At 32.8% G+C, this 23,813-nt stretch overlaps 1 protein-coding gene across 2 annotated transcripts; it reads right to left on the bottom strand.

Moving 5' to 3' along the window:
• On the bottom strand, positions 1-23,778 carry LOC143253494 (uncharacterized). Of its 2 annotated transcripts, XM_076507483.1 has the most exons (9): positions 23,231-23,778; positions 18,705-18,818; positions 12,470-12,519; positions 11,081-11,222; positions 10,370-10,462; positions 9,872-9,948; positions 7,714-7,914; positions 5,443-5,710; positions 1-2,534 (listed from the first exon to the last, which is right to left on the bottom strand). In XM_076507483.1, the coding sequence occupies exons 1-9, from the start codon at positions 23,409-23,411 to the stop codon at positions 1,210-1,212; spliced, it is 2,451 nt and encodes an 816-aa protein (XP_076363598.1). In that variant the 5' UTR covers positions 23,412-23,778; the 3' UTR covers positions 1-1,209. The 2 variants fall into 2 exon arrangements, with proteins under 2 accessions (XP_076363598.1, XP_076363599.1); XM_076507484.1 differs by lacking the exons at positions 18,705-18,818; positions 23,231-23,778 and adding an exon at positions 12,731-12,879.
• Between the last annotated feature and the right edge of the window lie 35 nt (positions 23,779-23,813).

The following is a 23,813-nucleotide window of genomic DNA, read 5'->3' as shown; positions in this document are numbered from 1 at the left end:
TATACTGGTACTTTATTATAGGTAAAGATCAGATTATTACATCTTACATGCAATGTATATTTTATACAACCTGCAAATAAAATTAAAATATTTAATATAAACGGACATTTCACAAATAACTTCAGTGATATTACAAGTCAAAATAATTGTAAAATAAAAGATTACAAAAACAGCATAATTTTCTGGGGAATGTTCCCCACCCAAGTAGTTACGTCTGTGTTTAATTTTTTGACAATACAATGAAATTTGTGTCCTAAACTCCATATTCAACTTCAAATAAGTTGTTTGTTTGTTTTTCGAAATTCGCGCAAAGCTACTCGAGGGCTATCTGCATTAGCCGTCCCTAATTTAGCAGTGTAGGACCAGAAGGAAGGCACCTAGTCATCACCACCCACCGCCAACTCTTGGGCTACTCTTTTAACAACGAATAGTGGGACTGACCGTCACATTATAATGCCCCCACGGCAGAAAAGATGAGCATGTTTGGTTGCAACGGGGATGAGAACCCGCGACCCTCAGATTACGAGTCGCACGCCTTAACCCACCTGGCCATGCTGGGCCTAAATAAATTAATATATATTTCGTTAGACTTGTGATTACTTTGATGGCTTATAATAACTTATGTTTCAAATAACCTTTTTTACTAAATACTTTAACGTAAGCGATTAATATTCGGCCCCAATGACATAACGACATGTCTACAGACTTACCCTGTTATAATCCGAGTTTGGATACTCGTCGTGGACAGAGCACAGATTGAGTAGCTTTGTGCTTAATTATAAACAAACAAACATCTAATTTTTGTGTTTAAACAGATAGTTCTCTCGTCATCCTTTAAAAACGTTTTTTTAACTGTAATGAATTTACTATAAATGTTTACCAAGTTTTAATCTCTTGTTAACTATCCTTTCATATCATACTTTCTTAATTTACTAAGTAAATTAATAAAAGTATTGAGACATCAACGGTAAATTATTTCTTATTCAACTGAAACATATGGAAACAAACCATATAAAACTTGTAACTGTAATCAGATAAGAATCTAAGTTATTATAAATACAGTTGTAAGAAAACCAACCATAAAGACACGAAGGTCACAGTGAACTGGTATTAGTTCAACTTTGGTAAGTATAAAATATTCGTTACACTTATCACACTAACCCTAATAAATGCTCTGACTAGAATCTTAATAATATAATTTAGATCTCACTATTCTTCTGGTCCATGTTCAGATCTCTGGTGTTTTCTGACTAAATAAGGTACTCGAAATCCTTTGTTACACTGAGGAGATCTGTGTTTGTAGGCTTTAGTATGGACTACGATGATATGAGAAGAAAGCTTATATAATTCTCTAAACTTGAGCCCACAGCGAGAACACGGGTATGGCTTCTGGCCAGTGTGGATCTCTTCTTGACGTATTAAACCACCTTCTCCTGTGTGTTTCCTACTATGTACTTTAAGGTGACTCGACCGTGTAAACCTCATCCCACAGACTTCACAAGTGAACGGTTTTTCTCCTGTGTGTTTCCTACTATGTCTATTAAGGTGAATCGACTGTGTAAACCTCATCCCACAGACTTCACAAGTGAACGGTTTTTCTCCTGTGTGTTTCCTACTATGTACTTTAAGGTGACTCGACTGTGTAAACCTCATCCCACAGACTTCACAAGTGAACGGTTTTTCTCCTGTGTGTTTCCTACTATGTATATTAAGGTGACTCGACTGTATAAACCTCATCCCACAAACTTCACAAGTGAACGGTTTTTCTCCTGTGTGTTTCCTACTATGTCTATTAAGGCTACTCGACCATGTAAACCTCATCCCACAGACTTCACAAGTGAACGGTTTTTCTCCTGTGTGTTTTCTACTATGTATATTAAGGCTACTCGACTGTGTAAACCTCATCCCACAGACTTCACAAGTGAACGGTTTTTCTCCTGTGTGTTTCCTACTATGTCTATTAAGGCTACTCGACTGTGTAAACCTCATCCCACAGACTTCACAAGTGAACGGTTTTTCTCCTGTGTGTTTCATACTATGTACTTTAAGGTGACTCGACCATGTAAACCTCATCCCACAGACTTCACAAGTGAACGGTTTTTCTCCTGCGTGTTTCCTACTATGTCTATTAAGGCTACTCGACTGTGTAAACCTCATCCCACAGACTTCACAAGTGAACGGTTTTTCTCCTGTGTGTTTCATACTATGTACTTTAAGGTGACTCGACCATGTAAACCTCATCCCACAGACTTCACAAGTGAACGGTTTTTCTCCTGTGTGTTTCCTACTATGTCTATTAAGGCTACTCGACCATGTAAACCTCATCCCACAGACTTCACACTTGTGTGGCCGTTCCCTAGTGTGTGTTAACATGTGAGAAGAAAGATAAGATGCATAATCACAGGAGTAACAGCACTGTGAACACTTGTATTTTATCTTTACCGCTTGGTCTCCGTTTCGTTTTTCATGTTTAGCCACAGCTTCGTCCGATGTAAGACATATTCCACAGAGGCCACAGACACATGTCTCAGAACCTGGCCATGGAGATTAGAAATGAAGATATATTTAGCAATATCGACTGGTCAAATTTCTTACAGTGCTTGTCTATCAAGTCTTAATAAAGAGGACAAATAAACTATACTTTGAATTTACATTATAATAAATAAAAACTACCAGTATTTGCATAACAGTATATCATGGGTTAAAACAAACTATAACTTTGAGATATTAAAAAAAAGCTATTAAACCATCTTAGGGTGTGTGTATATTACTACAGACAAGACACCGTACAACACTTCTGATGTAAAGAACAAGTCATGTGTTTGTATATTACTACAAACAACACTTCTGATGTAAAGAACAAGTCATGTGTTTGTATATTACTACAAATAACACTTCTGATGTAAAGAACAAGTCATATGTTTGTATATTACAACAAAAAACACTTCTGATGTAAAGAACAAGTCATGTGTTTGTATATTAATACAGACAACACTTCTGACGTAAAGAACAAGTCACGTGTTTGTATATTACTACAAACAACACTTCTGATGTAAAGAGAAAGTCACGTGTTTGTATATTACTACAAACAACACTTCTGATGTAAAGAACAAGTCACGTGTTTGTATATTACTACAAACAACACTTCTGATGTAAAGAACAAGTCATGTGTTTGTATATTACTACAAACAAGACATTGTACAACACTTCTGATGTAAAGAACAAGTCACGTGTTTGTATATTACTACAAACAACACTTCTGATGTAAAGAAAAAGTCACGTTTGTATGTTACTACAGACACACAGTTCCGATGTAAAGAACAAGTCACGTGTTTGTATATTAATACAGACAACACTTCTGACGTAAAGAACAAGTCACGTGTTTGTATATTACTACAGACAACACTTCTGATGTAAAGAACAAGTCACGTGTTTGTATATTACTACAGACAACACTTCTGATGTAAAGAACAAGTCACGTGTTTGTATATTACTACAAACAACACTTCTGATGTAAAGAAAAAGTCACGTGTTTGTATATTAATACAGACAACACTTCTGATGTAAAGAACAAGTCACGTGTTTGTATATTACTACAAACAACACTTCTGATGTAAAGAAAAAGTCACGTTTGTATGTTACTACAGACACACCGTACAACACTTCCGATGTAAAGAACAAGTCACGTGTTTGTATATTAATACAGACAACACTTCTGACGTAAAGAACAAGTCACGTGTTTGTATATTACTACAGACAACATTTCTGATGTAAAGAACAAGTCACGTGTTTGTATATTACTACAGACAACACTTCTGATGTAAAGAACAAGCCACGTGTTTGTATATTACTACAAACAACACTTCTGATGTAAAGAAAAAGTCACGTGTTTGTATATTAATACAGACAACACTTCTGATGTAAAGAACAAGCCACGTGTTTGTATATTACTACAAACAACACTTCTGATGTAAAGAAAAAGTCACGTTTGTATGTTACTACAGACACACCGTACAACACTTCCGATGTAAAGAACAAGTCACGTGTTTGTATATTAATACAGACAACACTTCTGACGTAAAGAACAAGTCACGTGTTTGTATATTACTACAAACAACACTTCCGATGTAAAGAGAAAGTCACGTGTTTGTATATTACTACAAACAACACTTCTGATGTAAAGAGAAAGTCACGTGTTTGTATATTACTACAAACAACACTTCTGATGTAAAGAACAAGTCACGTGTTTGTATATTACTACAAACAACACTTCTGATGTAAAGAACAAGTCATGTGTTTGTATATTACTACAAACAAGACATTGTACAACACTTCTGATGTAAAGAACAAGTCACGTGTTTGTATATTACTACAGACAACACTTCTGATGTAAAGAAAAAGTCACGTTTGTATATTACTACAGACAACACTTCCGATGTAGAGAGAAAGTCACGTGTTTGTATATTACTACAAACGACACTTATGATGTAAAGAGCAAGTCACGTGTTTGTATATTACTACAGACAAGACATCGTACAACACTTCTGATGTGAAGAATCAGTCACGTGTTTGTATATTACTACAGACAAGACATCGTACAACACTTCTGATGTGAAGAATCAGTCACGCGTTTGTATATTACTACCGATAACACCGTAGAACACTTCTGATGTAAAAATAGGTCACGTGTTTGTATATCACTACCGACAATACCGTAAAACATTTCTGATGTAAGGAACAAGTCAAGTGTTTGTATATTACTACAGATAACACCATAAAATACATCTGATGTAAAGAACAAACCACGTGCTTGTATATTATTACGAACAACACGTCTGATGTAAAGAACTCATATGTTTGTATATTACTATGGAAAACACTTCTGAACTAAAGAACAGGTTTCGTGTTTGTATATTACTGCAGACAAGAAACCGCACAACACTTCTAATGTCAAAACAGATCACGTGTTTATATATTACTACCGACAACACCGTAGAACACTTCTGATGTAAAAATAGATCACGTGTTTGTATATTACTACCGACAACACCGTAAAACACTTCTGATGTAAAGAACAGGTCTCGTGTTTCTATATTACTACCAGCAACACTATAGAACACTTCTGATGTAAACAACAAACCACGTGTTTGTATATTGTTACGGAAAACACTTCTGGTGTAAAGAACTCATATGTTTGTATATTACTATGGAAAACACTTCTGAACTAAAGAACAGGTTTCGTGTTTGTATATTACTGTAGACAAGACACCGCACAACACTTCTGATGCAAAGAACATGTCATGTGTTTCTATATTACAACTGACAACACTATAGAACACTTCTGATGTAAATAACAAGTCACGTGTTTGTATATTACTGCTGACAATATACATTCTTTGTACCTATACAATATTTTAAGGGTTAAGGTTATTGAACACGTACAGTCCTTATCCATAACACGTTTATGAGTATAATTCTTGTCTCCTCTTGTTATTCCAAGTTCTTTAGCATATGCATCTCCATACCACACTAACAGCTCAGAACCTGGTGGAATTGGCTTATATGTTCTGTAAAATATTTGTCCATGGTACTGGAAAGCTACTAGGTTTTGCTGCTCTTCATTACAGGCACAGTTGACGTATCGAAGCCAGTTGGACATCGATTTATCTCTAGCGTTCACGAAGTGGTTTGGTCGACCATTTTTATAGATCTTAAAGATGGCAGAAAATAACAAAAATGCATAATTAAAAGGATATAAAATTAGTTGTATATTTTTAAAGTGTAGTTATTTTGAAAGTTTTCAACACTATGTTCTTATTTTCTTTTTCATTTCCAAACGTACACTCTCAAAGTGACATTAAACAAACTCCAGTTATTTAAAAATATGAATTTTGCTTAGAGTAGTCTGATAAATGCATAATGTTTTGGGATAACATGAATCATATTGGTCCATGTTGGCTGTACCATCTTCTAAACTAAATTAAAAGAATTAAAGTCAGCTCTTTTCATACATATACTTATCAAGCTTTCTCTTAAACTCATTTCAATTTACTGACTCTACAACACCTGAAGGCAAACCATTCCAAAAACTAAACACCACTGTTAGAAAAAATAAAACTGTCTTAGCTGAAGATGACTCCTAATCTACTAAAATTTATAGTTGTGTCTCCTAGTTCTACTTTATGATTGATAAATACGGCAAAATATAATGTACCAACACTATCAATTCCCTTTACAATCTTAAACACCTCAATCAGATGCCCCCAACTCTTCTTTTTGCAAGATTAAACAGTTTGAGAGATTTCAGCCTATCCTCATATGACAACCCCTCCATCCCAGATACTATTCTCTGAACCCTTTCTAAAATTTAATGTATTCTCTAAGGTAAAAAGTCCAAGACTGAACACAATGCTTCAAATGTGGTCTAAACAGTAGCATATAAAATAAAATTATAACCTAAGAAGGTCGAAACTTGTTCTGTACTTTAATTAAAGTACTAATACCCACACCAGCTGTCTTGAGAATACATTTTTAACTTCTAGTAGGTTTCTCGTCATCATGAAACATTATAACCGCTTAATCTTGTATTCAATGTTTCTGTAGATACAACTTAAAATCTTATTTGCTCTACAACTAACAACAGCACACTGTTTGGATGGCTTAAGAGACTGGAACACCAGTACATCAAGATCATTTTCTTTCATGACACTCTAAAGGTTATTCTCATCCAAATTATACTTATAATTCAAATTATGATAACCCACTACAATATCTCACATTTATCATAATTAAAATGAATCTGACGTTTATCTGACCAACTCACTAAATTATATAAATCATTCTGTAAATTGGTAGCATCATTGTCACAGCCACCAACACCATAGAACTTGAATCAGCAAATATAAGTAGTTCATTTAGTATTTCTTCATCTGTGTCATTGATGTAAATAAAAAGGATTAAATGTCTTTAGACTGAGTCATGAGATACACCACTTGTGATATCAATGCACATTCACTGAACTCTGTACGTAACAACCCGCTCCTTTCTTCTATCTAATTTGCTAACTTATCACCCACACATAGAGGGATACTGTTTTTACAAGTCTTTTATGTTGCACCCTATCAAATGCTTTTTGAAAATCCAGATACACAAAATCCATACCCTTATCTCAGTAATCTTTTCAAAGAAGGTCAAAAGGCAAGATTTCCCCTCAGTGAAACCATTTTGACTATCCAATAAAATTATAAACTTCTTTTAAGTGACTTTACAAAGCATCTTTTATTAGATATTCCAAAAGCTTTCCCACAAGTTGTGAAAGTCACTGTTAGCTTATGCATCCCTTGTATGTAAATGATTAAACTCCTTCTGAAATCCCACTGCCATTTCTTAGTATACACTTCTCTTTATATACAATCTTACTTTTACATAATAAGTCTTCGGTTATAACAGCAATAGTTCTTTCTCTAGCTCATATTAACCCTAATTTTAGTAGTACTTACATGGTAGCAATAAAACAACATATGTTTATAGTTTGTATAAAAAATGTAAGACAGTTGATTCATATACATGAATTCAAATATGCAGATAATTAAAAAATACATTATTTTATAAAACAATTCCCAAGAACGTATTTAAATATCAAAATTACATTTTAGAGTAAACTATATTGACTCTGAATGTTATGTAACAATTACGTACGAATCATTCACGTACTTGCCAAGCGTAACCACTCTGATGAGCCTCTATAGAGTCGTATGTGATGACACCTTCATATGGACCGAATCTGACACCTTTAGGAAAAGCAACCTTTGCCCAAACACCTGCTCCAGCATTCTTTATACCAGACGTTCCAATAGACAGGTTATTTGGGATACTGTGGTCAGCTCTCAAGGGATCAGACCCATCAGCTGGTATCTTAGTTATGAGAACAAATATCTTTAGTCAAACCAAAGATAAATAAATATTTCTAAGATCTGTTTGGCAGATTAGTTGATACTTTTAAAACAGTGTCCGTGACAATTTATATACAACTTCTAAAAATCATAACATTTCAATACCAATTTGAAAACAGAGAAAATATCACATAGGTCACATTTAAGAATATATCTTTTGATAAGTATATACCCTGTACACCTAGGTCTCAACCAGACTAGGAGTGGGACAGTGGTAAGTCTTTGGATTTATGACTAAAATTAGGGGTTTTATTACCCTTGGTGAGCACAGCAGATAGCCCCATATGGCTTTGCTATAAAACACATTGAGGTTAATTCAATATATACTAATTATTACTGACGTGTACAATAACTATAGCTAAAGTACTTGACTCATTAGCTTTCTTTAAATCTGGTATGTAACTGATAATGTTACTGTACTGAATTCAAACATGTGTTTATAGTAAGATGTGATTTACGTATCAATTATTATCGCTATTAGTAGCCTATAGCGTCATCTATTCTATATGGTAGCTTGCGTATCTGTTATAAAAATAGCAAGTGTACACATTACCATGACTGACAAAACTGAGTAATGTTATAATAGGCTAGCAGAAACCCGCAAGACATTTGTAGTCAGATTGTTGTCTTTAATGCAACAGAAGTTCTTTAAATGAAGGATTTCTAAAAATAATACAAAATAATTCTAATTCTAATTCTCATTAGCTTTCTTTAAATCTGGTATGTAACTGATAATGTTACTGTACTGAATTCAAACATGTGTTTATAGTAAGATGTGATTTACGTATCAATTATTATCGCTATTAGTAGCCTATAGCGTCATCTATTCTATATGGTAGCTTGCGTATCTGTTATAAAAATAGCAAGTGTACACATTACCATGACTGACAAAAACTGAGTAATGTTATAATAGGCTAGCAGAAACCCGCAAGACATTTGTAGTCAGATTGTTGTCTTTAATGCAACAGAAGTTCTTTAAATGAAGGATTTCTAAAAATAATACAAAATAATTCTAATGGTAGACACCACTATTTTATCATATTCTATTTCTGCTGTTGGTATGCCTTATTAGCATGCGTAGTAAGAAATTTATCCACAAAAACAATGCAAGCACCTATCTGCACCAGAGCTGGAAAGCTCAACAAACAAGTCACTACAACTGTTCTTTGAATGAAAGAATAACAAAAAAGTTGAAGAACAACCTATATATTTTATGGTGAGAAGAAACAATAGAACAATATACACATTGTATTGTGAGAAGAAACAACAGAACAATCTATACATTTTATTGTGATAAGAAATAATACAACAATCTCTACATTTTATTTTGATAAGAAACATTACAACAATCTCTACATATTATGGTGATAAGAAACAATAGAACAATCTCTACATTTTATGATGAGAGGAAACAATAGAACAATCTATATATCTTATGGTGAGAAGTTGTTACTTATGTACATTTATATTAGAAAAATAAAATATTGTTTACAAAACGCATCCCTTTATGTAAGGTAAGTTAAAAATCTTATAACACTAAAATTAGGTGCTCGACCCCTCTAGTTGACTCAGTGCGGGTATCCGTATGTGTAGTTTTGTACTAAAACTAAAAACCCATTCATGACTCACAACGTTACTGTAAAATATAAAGGATGTGAAGACCTCTATAGATGAATAACTGTCACTACTGAAAGGTAAAATCCTTTTAACAAAAAGCATAATATAAATGGAGTTACATGAAACAGAATATGTTGAATAAATGGAGTTACATGAAACAGAATATGTTGACAAATACTTACTTTCTATCTGTTAATATTCCTATAAATATGATTCATACGTTACTGATGTAACACGATACTTCAGTAGATAAAATAAATACATCCATTTATATATATCCAATCGTTAAAGCTGTCCACTACCTTTTTATCTTCTATCACCAACAGCGGTCCGTGAATAGGACAGTCCCCTTCGTATTCATTCTCACAGTCGTCACAAACTTAGAAAAAGAACTATAACAATTAGATGATAAATGGATATTTTCTTTGACAAATCATTTATCAATCAATACATTGTTATAAAAAATTTGTTTGTTTGGAAAGTTGTTCCAATGTATATCTAAAAAAACAGGCAATCTAACTTTGAAGATCTGTGAATATAATATTATGAAACAAATTTCATTATAATGAAAAAGGAAGGAGTAATTTGAACATTTAAAATTATTTAATACACACCAAAAACTACCACTTATTTCGAGTGTTCAGTAATATTAATTGTTCTGCCGTAAGTAAAAAACATTAATAATTAGTTTACAAGTAGCTGCATTCTTCGTTAGTTTTAAACCCTTTTTAAAGTTTATTCGAGTGACATTATAACACACTTGGTTTCTACTAAATTGATTGATTTTATGAAACACCTACAAATGAAATGGTCATCGTCTGGAATTTCTGCTTCTCTGTAGTCTTTCTTACTCACAGACCTTCGAGGATACCTGGCTTTTTGCACTTCATCCCCTAAACGTTAAGTTATACTGGAAATATTTACTGTTCAAATCCATGAAATATTAGAAAACATTAGACAAAGAGAGAAAGGTGTTAGAAAGTAGGTAAAAATATGGTTAAGTGCTAATAAACGCAGCATTTGTTTTACACAGGATCTAGACTACCGAATATAGGTACACGACCATTGACCGGTATCATGTGACCCTAACTTCCTATTAATTATACTTTCAATGACTTTCATAATAATTTAACAACATTGGCTGTCTATATTCAGAACGTATCTCTAGCAAATAAAACACTATATTTGTACACAGCACTAGTTCTTTCTAAAACAGTTAAGGAACTTAAGTTCTGTAACAGACCCACAACTAAACAAGAAAAACCTACCAGTAGAAATATGTAACATTTAAAGTTTAGTTTTACCCATGTTTAATGTACAACTGACTAATATTTATCCTTATGTTTAGATTATTTATAACTTAAAAAAAACGATATTAGTTTTAAACAAAATTTTCACACAAAAGGAAGGAAAATTACAAAGCCTATAATGAAAAACAACATCTTAAGTTTATTTTTCTGTAAATAAAAATACTGTTTCTGTCATTCAGAGACAAAGAAATCAAACCATACCAGAATCGGTGTTGTCTGTATCATAAACTTTATCTTCCAGTTTTCGAATGTTGTTTTCAATTTTTTTTAACGTAGTTCTTGCAACATCCAAGTCCTTTATCACTATTTCATTTACATCTACCTTGTCTGACGAGGTGCCTGTCTATACAGTTCATATATGGTATAGAATTATCAAACATATCTGAATATATTAAATGAAAAACACAGCGTAATATCTTTTTTAATCCTATACATACAAATTAAAATGTATACTTACGTCCGGGTACTTATATACAATAAGAAACGAATATTATCATATACACGTAGAGAACAAGAAGTATTACATATATTGATCATAAATAATGAAACGTAAACTATTTTTTATTTGGTCATATAGGGTCATAACAAACCTGTTATCGATGTGGTCTTACCTAAACCTAGAAAACATGTAACAAAATTTTTACTTTTTCTTGTTCCTGAGCAGGAAGTGTTATTTCCCAATTGCTTATGCTTAAGGCAAATAGAAAAATCTATTTTTCTCTTCAAACTTTGCTTTTGTGATCTGGGTAATGAAATTTTCAAATTTACCCATTTTACAGAACATTCTAGGTCGATTCAGTGCTGAGTAACTGATAGAGAATTTTCTCGAACTTTCTAGAATGTTGTAGAACTTATGACAATTTTCAAAATCTTTTTTGCAATTTTCTAGAACTTTCCATAGTAATATATATATATATACAGGGACTCACAACTCACCATTTCAGTTTAGTTCTAGCTGCCTAAGTGAACATATAGACCTATCTGATTTTATCAGAGATGGCATCAAGAAGCTACAAGCATTCTCCAGATGCATTCTGCTACGTATGTGACCAGTTTATCAAGACAATAGCGAAAAAGTACTCTGTGACAACATCTGCTAAAATCTGTGAAGCCTACAAGGTATATTTCGGCATGCCTGTCGGGGATCAAGACAAACCCTGGGCACCTCATTTTACCTGTGAGCACTACAAAAAAAAACTCTAAGAGGGTAAGACGGACAATTTTTGCTTGCTTGAATACTAAGATTTTATATTATACAAATTTTAGACCCTTTAAAATTTAAATGTCTTTTTATTTTTAAAGCTCCAATAGTACAATCTCGAAAAACTACTCACTTCTAAACATTTTTCTATAACTTTAGTTTAATTATATGTAAATCTTGATTCATATGTTGTTTCATTCAGGCCTTAGGTAAATGAAAATGTGCAAATGGGTTGATTTCTAAATTTCATTATCCAGGTCAGAAAAGCAAAGTTTGAAGAGAATAATGGCCATTTTCTGTATTTTTACAACATAAGCAATTAAGAATTAACACAAACTATCCAGGAACAATATTTGTGACACATAGTGTTATGTATATGAAACAGTTACCTGCGTTGGCCCCAAGTCTTCTCTCTTCATGTTTGGATGTTTGAATGATGCTATGAGAAGTTAAGCATAAATAATTTCAATGTATATAAAATAATGAAATACAAATGATTTAAGCATTCCTAGGTTATATGCCTTAATTCTACTGTTACAATTATATATCTTATACAATACGTTATTACAGATAGTCTGTGTACACCATCTATTTGAAGTTATTTACAAACAAAATAATAAATAAAATTTCAGTGATGACGAGAAACCCACTTGTTGAGAAATTTATATGCAAAAACGGCTCGTTTGGGCTGAGAAAACACTTTACATAGAAGAGCGAACAACGTTTCGACCTTCTTCGGTCATCGTCAGGTTCACAAAGAAAGAGGTAACTGACCGGAAGCTGACCACATGTTTGAAAGGGGTTGTGTAACTCTGTGTCGAAATGTAGAGGGCGGTATTAGATGTTTGAATATATAATTTTATTTATTATATTAATATAGGTATAAAGGCGTTCCTTTATATTGGTTTAGTTTGGGTTTAAGTTGTTGTATAAGTAAGGCTTCTTTAATTTTACGTTTGTTTATGTTTGTTTCTTTATTTAGTATTTGAGTGTTTTCTATGGTTATGTTGTGTTTATTTGACTTGCAGTGTTCGAAAACGTGTGAAGGTGACTTTTATGTTCTTTGAATCTGGTTTCCATTTTCTACTTGTTTCTCAATATAGAAGTTGTGGCAGTTATCACATTGTATTTTATAAATAATGTTGGTGTGGTGTTTGTCAGTGTAGTTTTACATAGTATGGACCTCAGTTTTGTGCCGGGTTTTGAATAAATTTGGTATTAATTGGAATGTCATATTTTGTTACTAATTTTGCCAAATGTTGGTTATTTGTTTGCTGATGTCGGGAATATATGGTATACAGCAGTATATGGTTTCGTGGTTTTTTGATTCGTGAGCTGTATTTACTTTAGTTGGTTGATTTTGCTTTCTGTGTAGGTGTGTGCGTATAATGTTTTCTACGGTTTGTGGAGGAAACTTATTGATGTTGGTGAAGTATTGTTTTATTTTGTCTAATTCATCGTTAATTTTATCTGGTGAGCATAGTTTTATGGCTGTGTTTATTTGGTTTCTTAGTATGTTGAGTTTTGTTTTGTTTCATGTGCTGAGTCCCAAGGAATGTATAGTCCAGTATGGGTGATTTTTCGGTGGATTTCTGTTTGAAATTGTGTATCAGTTCTTGTAATTTTGAGGTTAAGAAATGATATTTGATTGTTTTCTTCCTGTTCACATGTGAAGTTGATGTTGGGATGTATAGAGTTAATGTGATTGAAAAATTAAGTATGTGTTCTGTAGATTTGAATCCCGCAACCGTGTCATCTACATATCTATACCAGTATAGTGGTGGAGGTAATGCTGTGTTAATTGCTTGTGTTTCAACTTGTGTCATAAAAATATTGGCTAGAACTGGTGATACTGGGTTGCCCATGCTTAGGCCGTTTGTTTGTATATAGTTTTGGTTGTTGAACATGAAGTTTGTCTTTATCGTGGTGAATTCTATGAGGGTTGCTAACTGGTTACTGGGAATTTCTATAGTTGGGTTAGGGTCTCGGATATAGAGTTCTAAGGCTATCTTGCAGGCTTCAGTGGTTGGAACTTCTGTAAAGAGGGATATAACATCGAAACTGGCCATTAAGGCTTTATGATTAAGTTGATTTAGATTAGACTTGAAATTAAAAGAGTCTTTGATAAATGAGCTGGCTGATGTTACATATTTGGAGAATGCCCATGCTATGTATTTACCAAGGTTGTAATTAAACGATTCATATGTGGACATTATTGGTCGTAATGGACAATCTGGTTTATGAGGTTTGGGGATGCCGTATATTTGCGGTGTGCGTGAGTCGGTTTTACGTAGGTAGGAATAAAGTGTTTGTGAAATTGTGTTGGCTTTTTTCATTTGTAGTAGTAATTTGTTCAGTTGCGTCTCGTGTGTCTTTGTTGGATTTGTGTGTATTGGTTTAAATTTGTTCGTGTCTGATAGGATGTTATTCATTTTTTGGGTGTATTCATTCGTGTTCATTATGACTATAGCGTTACCTTTATCTGCTTTTAGAATTTTTATGTTTTTGTCTTGTTTTAGGTTTTTTATGCAATTAATGTCTCTTTTTGTAAGGTTGTTTTTCAGTTTTCTGTTTTGTGAAATTATGTTGATGGTTTTGTGAGACTGTTAATAGTGTACTGTTAATAGCATACCGTACACCACTATTAACAGTACACGCTCACACGATCGTTAAGAAACTAAGGAATTTAAACCAACGAATTATTAATAGAAGAAATGACATTTATTTTATTCAACAATGTAGAAAAGAACAACTAACCCCTAATTTTGTAAAGGTAAAACTTTCAAAAAATTTTAATACATACACAAACATTATCCAAAATTTACAGAAAAAACTACTGAAAGCCATGTTGAACACAAAATACAAAGAACTACATGACTTACAAAAAACAAAAAATGAATCTAGACCATCAACTGGCATGCTGCATTAAACCAGAGATTTACGGACTTATACAACGAAACATAAACCAAATCAATACTAAAAACGACAGAGACAAAAAGATCTGCCACAACAAAAAACCAGAAAAACTAAGATGCAAACAACAGAAAAGACACCAAAACGACAAACCGTTGACTAACCTCATAATTAACAGATCCGACCGTCAATTAAACACAGACGAGATACATCTACTTAACAAAGGACTCAACTTCGCTATAGCGCCCAGGTACATTCCAACCATAGAAATCAAAACATGTTTAGAAGACCTAGCCAGGAGACTTGTGATACTTTCTACAGAGAACAAAAACAAGGAAACAACCAAAAACAACCAACAGAAAGAAGACAACTTAGATAATTTTATTGACATCCAACAGCCAACCTTCCCAGGTAAAATTACAAATTTATATTTTCCAGAAACACCTAAAAACAACATCTTAAACGATTTTCTCACAAAACCATCAACATAATTTCACAAAACAGAAAACTGAAAAACAACCTTACAAAAAGAGACATTAATTGCATAAAAAACCTAAAACAAGACAAAAACATAAAAATTCTAAAAGCAGATAAAGGTAACGCTATAGTCATAATGAACACGAATGAATACATCCAAAAAATGAATAACATCCTATCAGACACGAACAAATTTAAACCAATACACACAAATCCAACAAAGACACACGAGACGCAACTGAACAAATTACTACTACAAATGAAAAAAGCCAACACATTTTCACAAACACTTTATTCCTACCTACGTAAAACCGACTCACGCACACCGCAAATATACGGCATCCCCAAACCTCATAAACCAGATTGTCCATTACGACCAATAATGTCCACATATGAATCGTTTAATTACAACCTTGGTAAATACATAGCATGGGCATTCTCCAAATATGTAACATCAGTCAGCTCATTTATCAAAGACTCTTTTAATTTCAAGTCTAATCTAAATCAACTTAATCATAAAGCCTTAAAGGCCAGTTTCGATGTTATATCCCTCTTTACAGAAGTTCCAACCACTGAAGCCTGCAAGATAGCCTTAGAACTCTATATCCGAGACCCTAACCCAACTATAGAAATTCCCAGTAACCAGTTAGCAACCCTCATAGAATTCACCACGATAAAGACAAACTTCATGTTCAACAACCAAAACTATATACAAACAAACGGCCTAAGCATGGGCAACCCAGTATCACCAGTTCTAGCCAATATTTTTATGACACAAGTTGAAACACAAGCAATTAACACAGCATTACCTCCACCACTACACTGGTATAGATATGTAGATGACACGGTTGCGGGATTCAAATCTACAGAACACATACTTAATTTTTTCAATCACATTAACTCTATACATCCCAACATCAACTTCACATGTGAACAGGAAGAAAACAATCAAATATCATTTCTTAACCTCAAAATTACAAGAACTGATACACAATTTCAAACAGAAATCCACCGAAAAATCACCCATACTGGACTATACATTCCTTGGGACTCAGCACATGAAACAAAACAAAAACTCAACATACTAAGAAACCAAATAAACACAGCCATAAAACTATGCTCACCAGATAAAATTAACGATGAATTAGACAAAATAAAACAATACTTCACCAACATCAATAAGTTTCCTCCACAAACCGTAGAAAACATTATACGCACACACCTACACAGAAAGCAAAATCAACCAACTAAAGTAAATACAGCTCACGAATCAAAAAACCACGAAACCATATACTGCTGTATACCATATATTCCCGACATCAGCAAACAAATAACCAACATTTGGCAAAATTAGTAACAAAATATGACATTCCAATTAATACCAAATTTATTCAAAACCCGGCACAAAACTGAGGTCTATACTATGTAAAACTACACTGACAAACACCACACCAACATTATTTATAAAATACAATGTGATAACTGCCACAACTTCTATATTGAGAAACAAGTAGAAAATGGAAACCAGATTCAAAGAACATAAAAGTCACCTTCACACGTTTTCGAACACTGCAAGTCAAATAAACACAACATAACCATAGAAAACACTCAAATACTAAATAAAGAAACAAACATAAACAAACGTAAAATTAAAGAAGCCTTACTTATACAACAACTTAAACCCAAACTAAACCAATATAAAGGAACGCCTTTATACCTATATTAATATAATAAATAAAATTATATATTCAAACATCTAATACCGCCCTCTACATTTCGACACAGAGTTACACAACCCCTTTCAAACATGTGGTCAGCTTCCGGTCAGTTACCTCTTTCTTTGTGAACCTGACGATGACCGAAGAAGGTCGAAACGTTGTTCGCTCTTCTATGTAAAGTGTTTTCTCAGCCCAAACGAGCCGTTTTTGCATATAAATAAATAGAATTTTTTTATGGCAAAACTACTTAGGTTATCCGCCGCCGTCGCAAGTTTTGGGTTACCAATAAACATCTTCCACACTCAATAACTGACTGTCACTTTTATAACGCACCTTATGTTTAAAGAGTGGAGAATGCTTTGCATTATCAAACGGACTCGAACCGAACTCACCGCCTTTGAAACTGCACCCCAGTGACATAGTAGTATGTCTGCAGCCTCACTCTGCTAGAAATTGAGTTTCGAAACCCGTGGTGAGCAGAACACTGATAGCACATTGTGTAGTTTTGTGTTTACTTCCAAACAAAGAAACAGATCCAGTTCTACCACAAGAAGAACTTGCGCTTAAATTAATGAATAAGAAAAAATAACATATAAAGAACCCGATGGACAGTTATTTATAAAATAAAATTTCTGTGTACAGAAGGAGCTGGAATAGACATTTTACGATCCAACTGTCATGTGACGCAAAATCTAAACGGGAAAAGTCTCAAGGTTCAGATATAGACAAAAGTCTTAAGTGTGAGTTCCTGATCAGATGAAAGACAGTTAGCAGTACTCGCCGCCGACCTGAATGACGGTAATTACATTTTTATAGCATGTTATCGACTATGTCTTCGATGGAAATACTGCCCTGCCCTTAAACCCCGTAATATGTAGCATGCCATGTTAACAACTGTCTCACACTCAGCCCATATTTATAAACTTACTCATAGAATTCCACGTCATAAATTCATGTTATATATGCAAGTTCACCAGTCTCACTATGGGGGAAAAAATAACAAACGTAAGTCGTTAATTTCTATATACGAAGAGAATACATTTAAAAACAGGACTTATTAATTTTGCATTCACTCGACATATTTACTTTGTTACTTTATAATATCGACGATAACGTTTTTAATGTATGACAATATAAAACTATCTGAAGAATAACTGTACCGTTTTGGGTTTGAAACGTCACAGCGAAACATAAGTAGACTTACAACTCTAGAAATCGGATTTAGATACCTGTGGTGGGCAGAGCACAGATAGCCCATTGTGTAGCTTTGTGCTTGCCTTCAAAACAAACTACAATTGTTTTGTTGCTAGTTCCTTGCACAGTGGATCAGTGGTAAGTTTATGGACTTACAACTTTAAAGGCCAAAGTTCCATTCCCTAGGTCAAACTTGATGATTGTACTGAATGTTGTTATGATCATATTGTAATTTGCTATAACACAGACAAAATGAACTAAAATACTGATATCTGAATGCCAAGCACAAGTAAAATCAGTTTTCATTACAAGAACTATTTACCCTTTTTTGTAATTCTTTCCTTCTGTGGTGTCCACTCTTCATCGCTTTCTGTATCGTTATTAAATACCTTTCTCTTACGAGGAACCATGAAGTTGGGAGGTTTTGGAGTAAGACCTGTTCCAAATGAAGTAGAAATATAGATGGTTGGAATTGAATAACGCCCCGTCCTCTTATACGTATTTTACTTTATATCGAAGATTTCGCTATAATAGGCTAATGTCCGTTTGTCCAGAACACCTACCACAGCTGAAGTCTGATCTAGATGAAATGTCTCACGATTTCTGAACATACTGCAAGGAAGTTCCTAACAAAGTTTCATTACAATTTGGTCTCTTATAAAACTGGACTAAAGCTTTCACACATGATATGGTAAAGGTGGTGTTTTAACAACCGGATCACCTGACATGTTCATACTCACAATGTCAATAAATTATTTAGTCGGTAATAAAATATTCAAGGATTTACCTCTGTTGTATTCTTTGAGACTGTCATACCAAATAATTGGACCTTCTGAAGGAAATAGTATAAACAATTGCCTGTAGGGCGGCGTTTCCGCTAGTATTCAACACATACAAATTTTGAAAAAAACAACAAAATCCTTTAGTAGCAAATAAATTAGATACGACAACAACTGTAAATAACCTTTTTTTTCCTATTTATTTTGAATTTAAGAATGTGATAACACTTAATCAATAAGTTATTTTATGTTGTCACTTTCGTCATAGAGTTTATAAATATGAACTTATTTTAGGTTCAACCAATTATGTTTTACATTCAAAACATTTAAAATACACAAACACAAACATTTTCAGTGATACTTTTGAAAATTACTTATATAAGTTACAGATATCTGGCTAATCCTAGCGACAATTATTCGTTTTTGAAAAACGTTACAACGCAAAAAAAACCTTTTTGTTGTATATATGATCAAATATGTTTAGCTACATGAGAGCAGAAATAAAACTTAGAATAAGAAGTTTTGTAAGATGAGACAGAACAAAACCTTTAAACACTTACTGTGTTATTTAACAATAATAATAATAAGTTATAAGCTAAAAGTGTAATAGTTTCGTCAAGCGATACTAGATATTTTTAGTGAAAATAAACTCTGAGACCTTTGGCTAACAAAGTTATATCAAGAGTATTAGCTGTCAACGTTCACTTAATGTTTCACTACAAGTATGATACCGTTATGATACGTAGGAAAACTAAATCAGAGATAGATACTTTATTAAATTCGTAAAGAACGCATAATACTGCTATACTACAACAATTAATAACAGATATGTATTTAAATGATAAAACTCAGTGAAAAAGAGACGATCTATTTGTTTACCTTTACTAGTAAGAGAGAATATCATATTATCATGGAATGGCTAATATTAATCCTCCAAAATTAATCCAAACAAGATAGTGGTGATGTTATTTGCATCACCCCTACATAAAAATACAGACAAGAGTTAACATATAGCAATATATGTAACTACTCAATCAACACTGAATTTATCCTACTTTTCTCCGTTAACAGTCTACTACACTATATCCCTGTGCAAATATCATCCTTACAATCTTGTCTATATTGTTTTTTAAAGGATTGATATTAGCCATCCCAAAGTTTACTTACTTTTTTTAAAAATTGTCTTTACTTGTCTAATTATTTTTAAAGCAGTGTTTTAATAGACATACGGATGTGGTATTAATAACGAATTTCGAAGTAGATTGAACTTCCAACTATTACTAGTTGATAATTCCGTTTCATCCTTAAGCTTCTTAAAGGAACAGTAAATTTCTGTAACAAAAGTAACTGCAAGGGATAACGTTAACATAATTTACATTACAATTATTATTTTAATTAAACACAACTTGTTATTAATAATACTTATAAAAGTGGATACCGCGTTTGAATCTCTGTTACTTAAGTGAAATTGGTTTACACTGTTGTTTTGGTTTCTAAGTTAAGATAATTAACAAAAAACAACACAGAATAAAGAACACGAAATTCAAACTTTTTGTTATGATATCTACAGATATTTACAGAACTGTGTCGCAGTCATTACATACACGTATTTATTTATAAGAGGAAACACCATATAGTGTTGTAACGTTCTAGTATGATTTAAAATATTAGGTTAAGGAATAATTCGTGAGCGTTTTTAAATAATTTCATTCAAGCATTACATGCAAGACTATACAATACTTCAATGCATGAACACATTACACCCAAAACATTTATTATGATACTTTATTTCATGTAATACCTAGGTATATAGTATGCATTGTTTTAAACGAAATTGCAAGAAATTAAATGCGAAAAGCAGATGGTGTCGAAAATGCTCGATTTTGTCCACTTGACATTCCATTTAATGAGCTGAAAATGAAAGCAAAAATTAAAGACATATGAAAATCAAACACACCATCTATTAGAGCAAAAAATTTATCTACCAAATGACATGAAATATTTTGCGAAAGCGTTTCATTAATGAATATATTTTTTAACTTGAAAAACGCTCACGAATTATTCCTCAACCCAATACTATTTCGATGAACAATCCTGGCCATCCCAACGTGGGCAGCGCTACTGTTTGCGTGATTATTATAATTCTATAAAAGCCAATTGGCTTTCAGATATTTTATATACATGCTAGTATTAAAATACATGAAAGTTTAAGTAAGATAAAAAAATAGACGTTATAGAAACCAAGCAGCCTAACTATTATTAGGTCTAAATTTACAAGGCTATCCTTCTTGGATCATTAAGTAAAGTAAAAAATTTAAAGAAAGAAACTTACGTTTCAAATATTGCAACACAGGTTTTATTTTTCAACTTACAGCTTTAAACAAATTAGTTTTAGTAATTATTTCCATACACATTTAGAATTATATATAAATTTAACTTACACTTGACTTTTTAATAAGTCAATATAATATTAATAATAATTTCAATTTTTGTCCTAGGATTTTTAGGCTAATCTACATTTTTTCAAGAGTCGATATTCAAATTAAAAGCTTGGGTACAATTTAGGTTTTCTATTATCCTAAATATCAATAACTAAGTTTAGTCAATTACGGTTGAGCGCTTATGAAATGTTACAGCAATTAACGTAGTATTAAATAATAAGTTTGTTTAGGTTATAATAACAGATAAATAAGGCTTATGATCTTAATGGAAAGACCAATCTCAACCTAAGTTATATCTTTATTCTGTGGACAGGAAATCCAATGTATAAATCCACGTTGTAAAAAGTCCAAAAAACAACAATCTTTTCAGAAAAGATGCCTCTTGGCTTTTATTCAAATGTTAGGCCCATTGTGTTAACTCTTTTAATATTGCCACTCATAGTATCAATAAAAATTAAAACAATTTTATACTTACAGAAAATATTTTCCGGTGTTTGACCTCTGAAACACAGTTATTCACAGGGCCCTGGCTGACATTACCACTACTTCTAACGCACCAAAACTTAGCATACGACCTGGGACACCATAATGAAGTATCACATGGAATTACTCTTCGAATGTACCCCATGCCACTCAATGAAGTCATTCTCTGTCTTTATATCTGCCTTTCAGGCTTATAGTATTAGCTAATGCAAACCAATTTATCATTAAGTGTTCTTTTTTTCTAATTTTGCGCAAAGTTACACGAGGGATATCTACTCTAGCCGTCTCTAATTTACCAGTGTAAGATTAAAGGAAACACAGCTAGTCATCATCACCCACCGCCAACTCTCGCGCTACTCTTTTACCAAACAAATAGTGGGATTGACCGTTACATTATAACACCTCCACGGCTGAAGAGTTAGCATGTCGGTGTAACGTGGATTTGAATCCGTGACCCTCAGTTTACGACTCGGATGCCCTAACCACCTGGCCATGTCGAGCTTCTAGTCATTAATTAAGGGAAAAAGGAAGTTAGATATTTAAATATAGCGTCTCCACCTACACGTTCCTGTTTACAGGAAGGAGTGCTTTCTTCTTTCAACATGGCATCTCTTGAAGCTTCTCTTTACGAGTAAATTATATTTTCTTTATTAATAAACAAATAAAAGTCTCAAGAGTTTATTAATCACTTTAAGTGATTCGCCCAAAAATTGGCTCCGGAAATCAAATCATTTACATAGTGTGAACCGCTTATTATGACAGTGTATTGCTAATAGTTAACGTTGCACTCATTAACAACTCGCAGTATTGTGACAACATAATAGTAGTAATATCTAGATAACTATTAGTGATAATATAATACTAATAACTAAAAAAAACTATTCAAACTGTGCGATGACTAAATAAATACTTTATCAACGATTAAAGAACGTACCGTAGGCCAAATGCTGAAGTACCGGTCTTTTTATCTCAAAATCTAAAACCTTTGTTTAGTAATATCTAACATACTTCAGCTTTCTTTAAGTATGATGACAGGTAAAAAATACTATTACTAAAATAGAGGTTAGGCACTTTTTATCACTAACTTAGGCTTAAAGATAGCATTCACATTTACTTTAGTATTGGCGTGAAATAGGTGGTCTTACCTAATTTGCACATCATGTCATAGTTAACTTTGATGTTGGTATAACGCATTTTTTCATAAGAGCACAATTCTTCCCATTCCTTCTTTGTAAAATATTTTTGGATACTTTCATCGATTTCTGTACTATCAAACATTGTGAAACTCTGAATAAGACTTAACCGCGCAATCTGTCGTCTGGACATAACTTTTTATTTTCGCCACAGGGTACGTTTAGCAATTTTGTGTAAAAGTAGAAATAAATAAGATGTTTAATATTTACATTATTTGCGGTTAAGTATATATTCTATCCTAGTTATGCAATTTAAATGAACTAATTTAGAAAATTTGCGAGATTTACTTTCATTAAGTTAGTAGAGCATTTGTTTTCTTCAGTTAACTCTCATTTCATTAAAGTTAGTCATTTAGCACAAGTAACTGATCGTTGTGATAGCCTTTTTAAATTGAAATATCGTTTTTGTATCTAACTAATAAAAAAGGCTTAATGGCAATAGCGTTATAACGGTCAATAATTAATTTCATTATTTTCAACATATGTTTGACTGTATACTGAGAAGGACTTTTACAAAAGGTTTTTAAAAACTCAA

The sequence above is a fragment of the Tachypleus tridentatus genome, chromosome 6 (genome assembly GCF_004210375.1).
Source record: "Tachypleus tridentatus isolate NWPU-2018 chromosome 6, ASM421037v1, whole genome shotgun sequence".
NCBI classification, from domain to species: domain Eukaryota; kingdom Metazoa; phylum Arthropoda; class Merostomata; order Xiphosura; family Limulidae; genus Tachypleus; species Tachypleus tridentatus.
The sequence above is the reverse complement of the archived record's forward strand: the minus strand, read 5'-3'. Positions and strand labels throughout refer to the sequence as shown.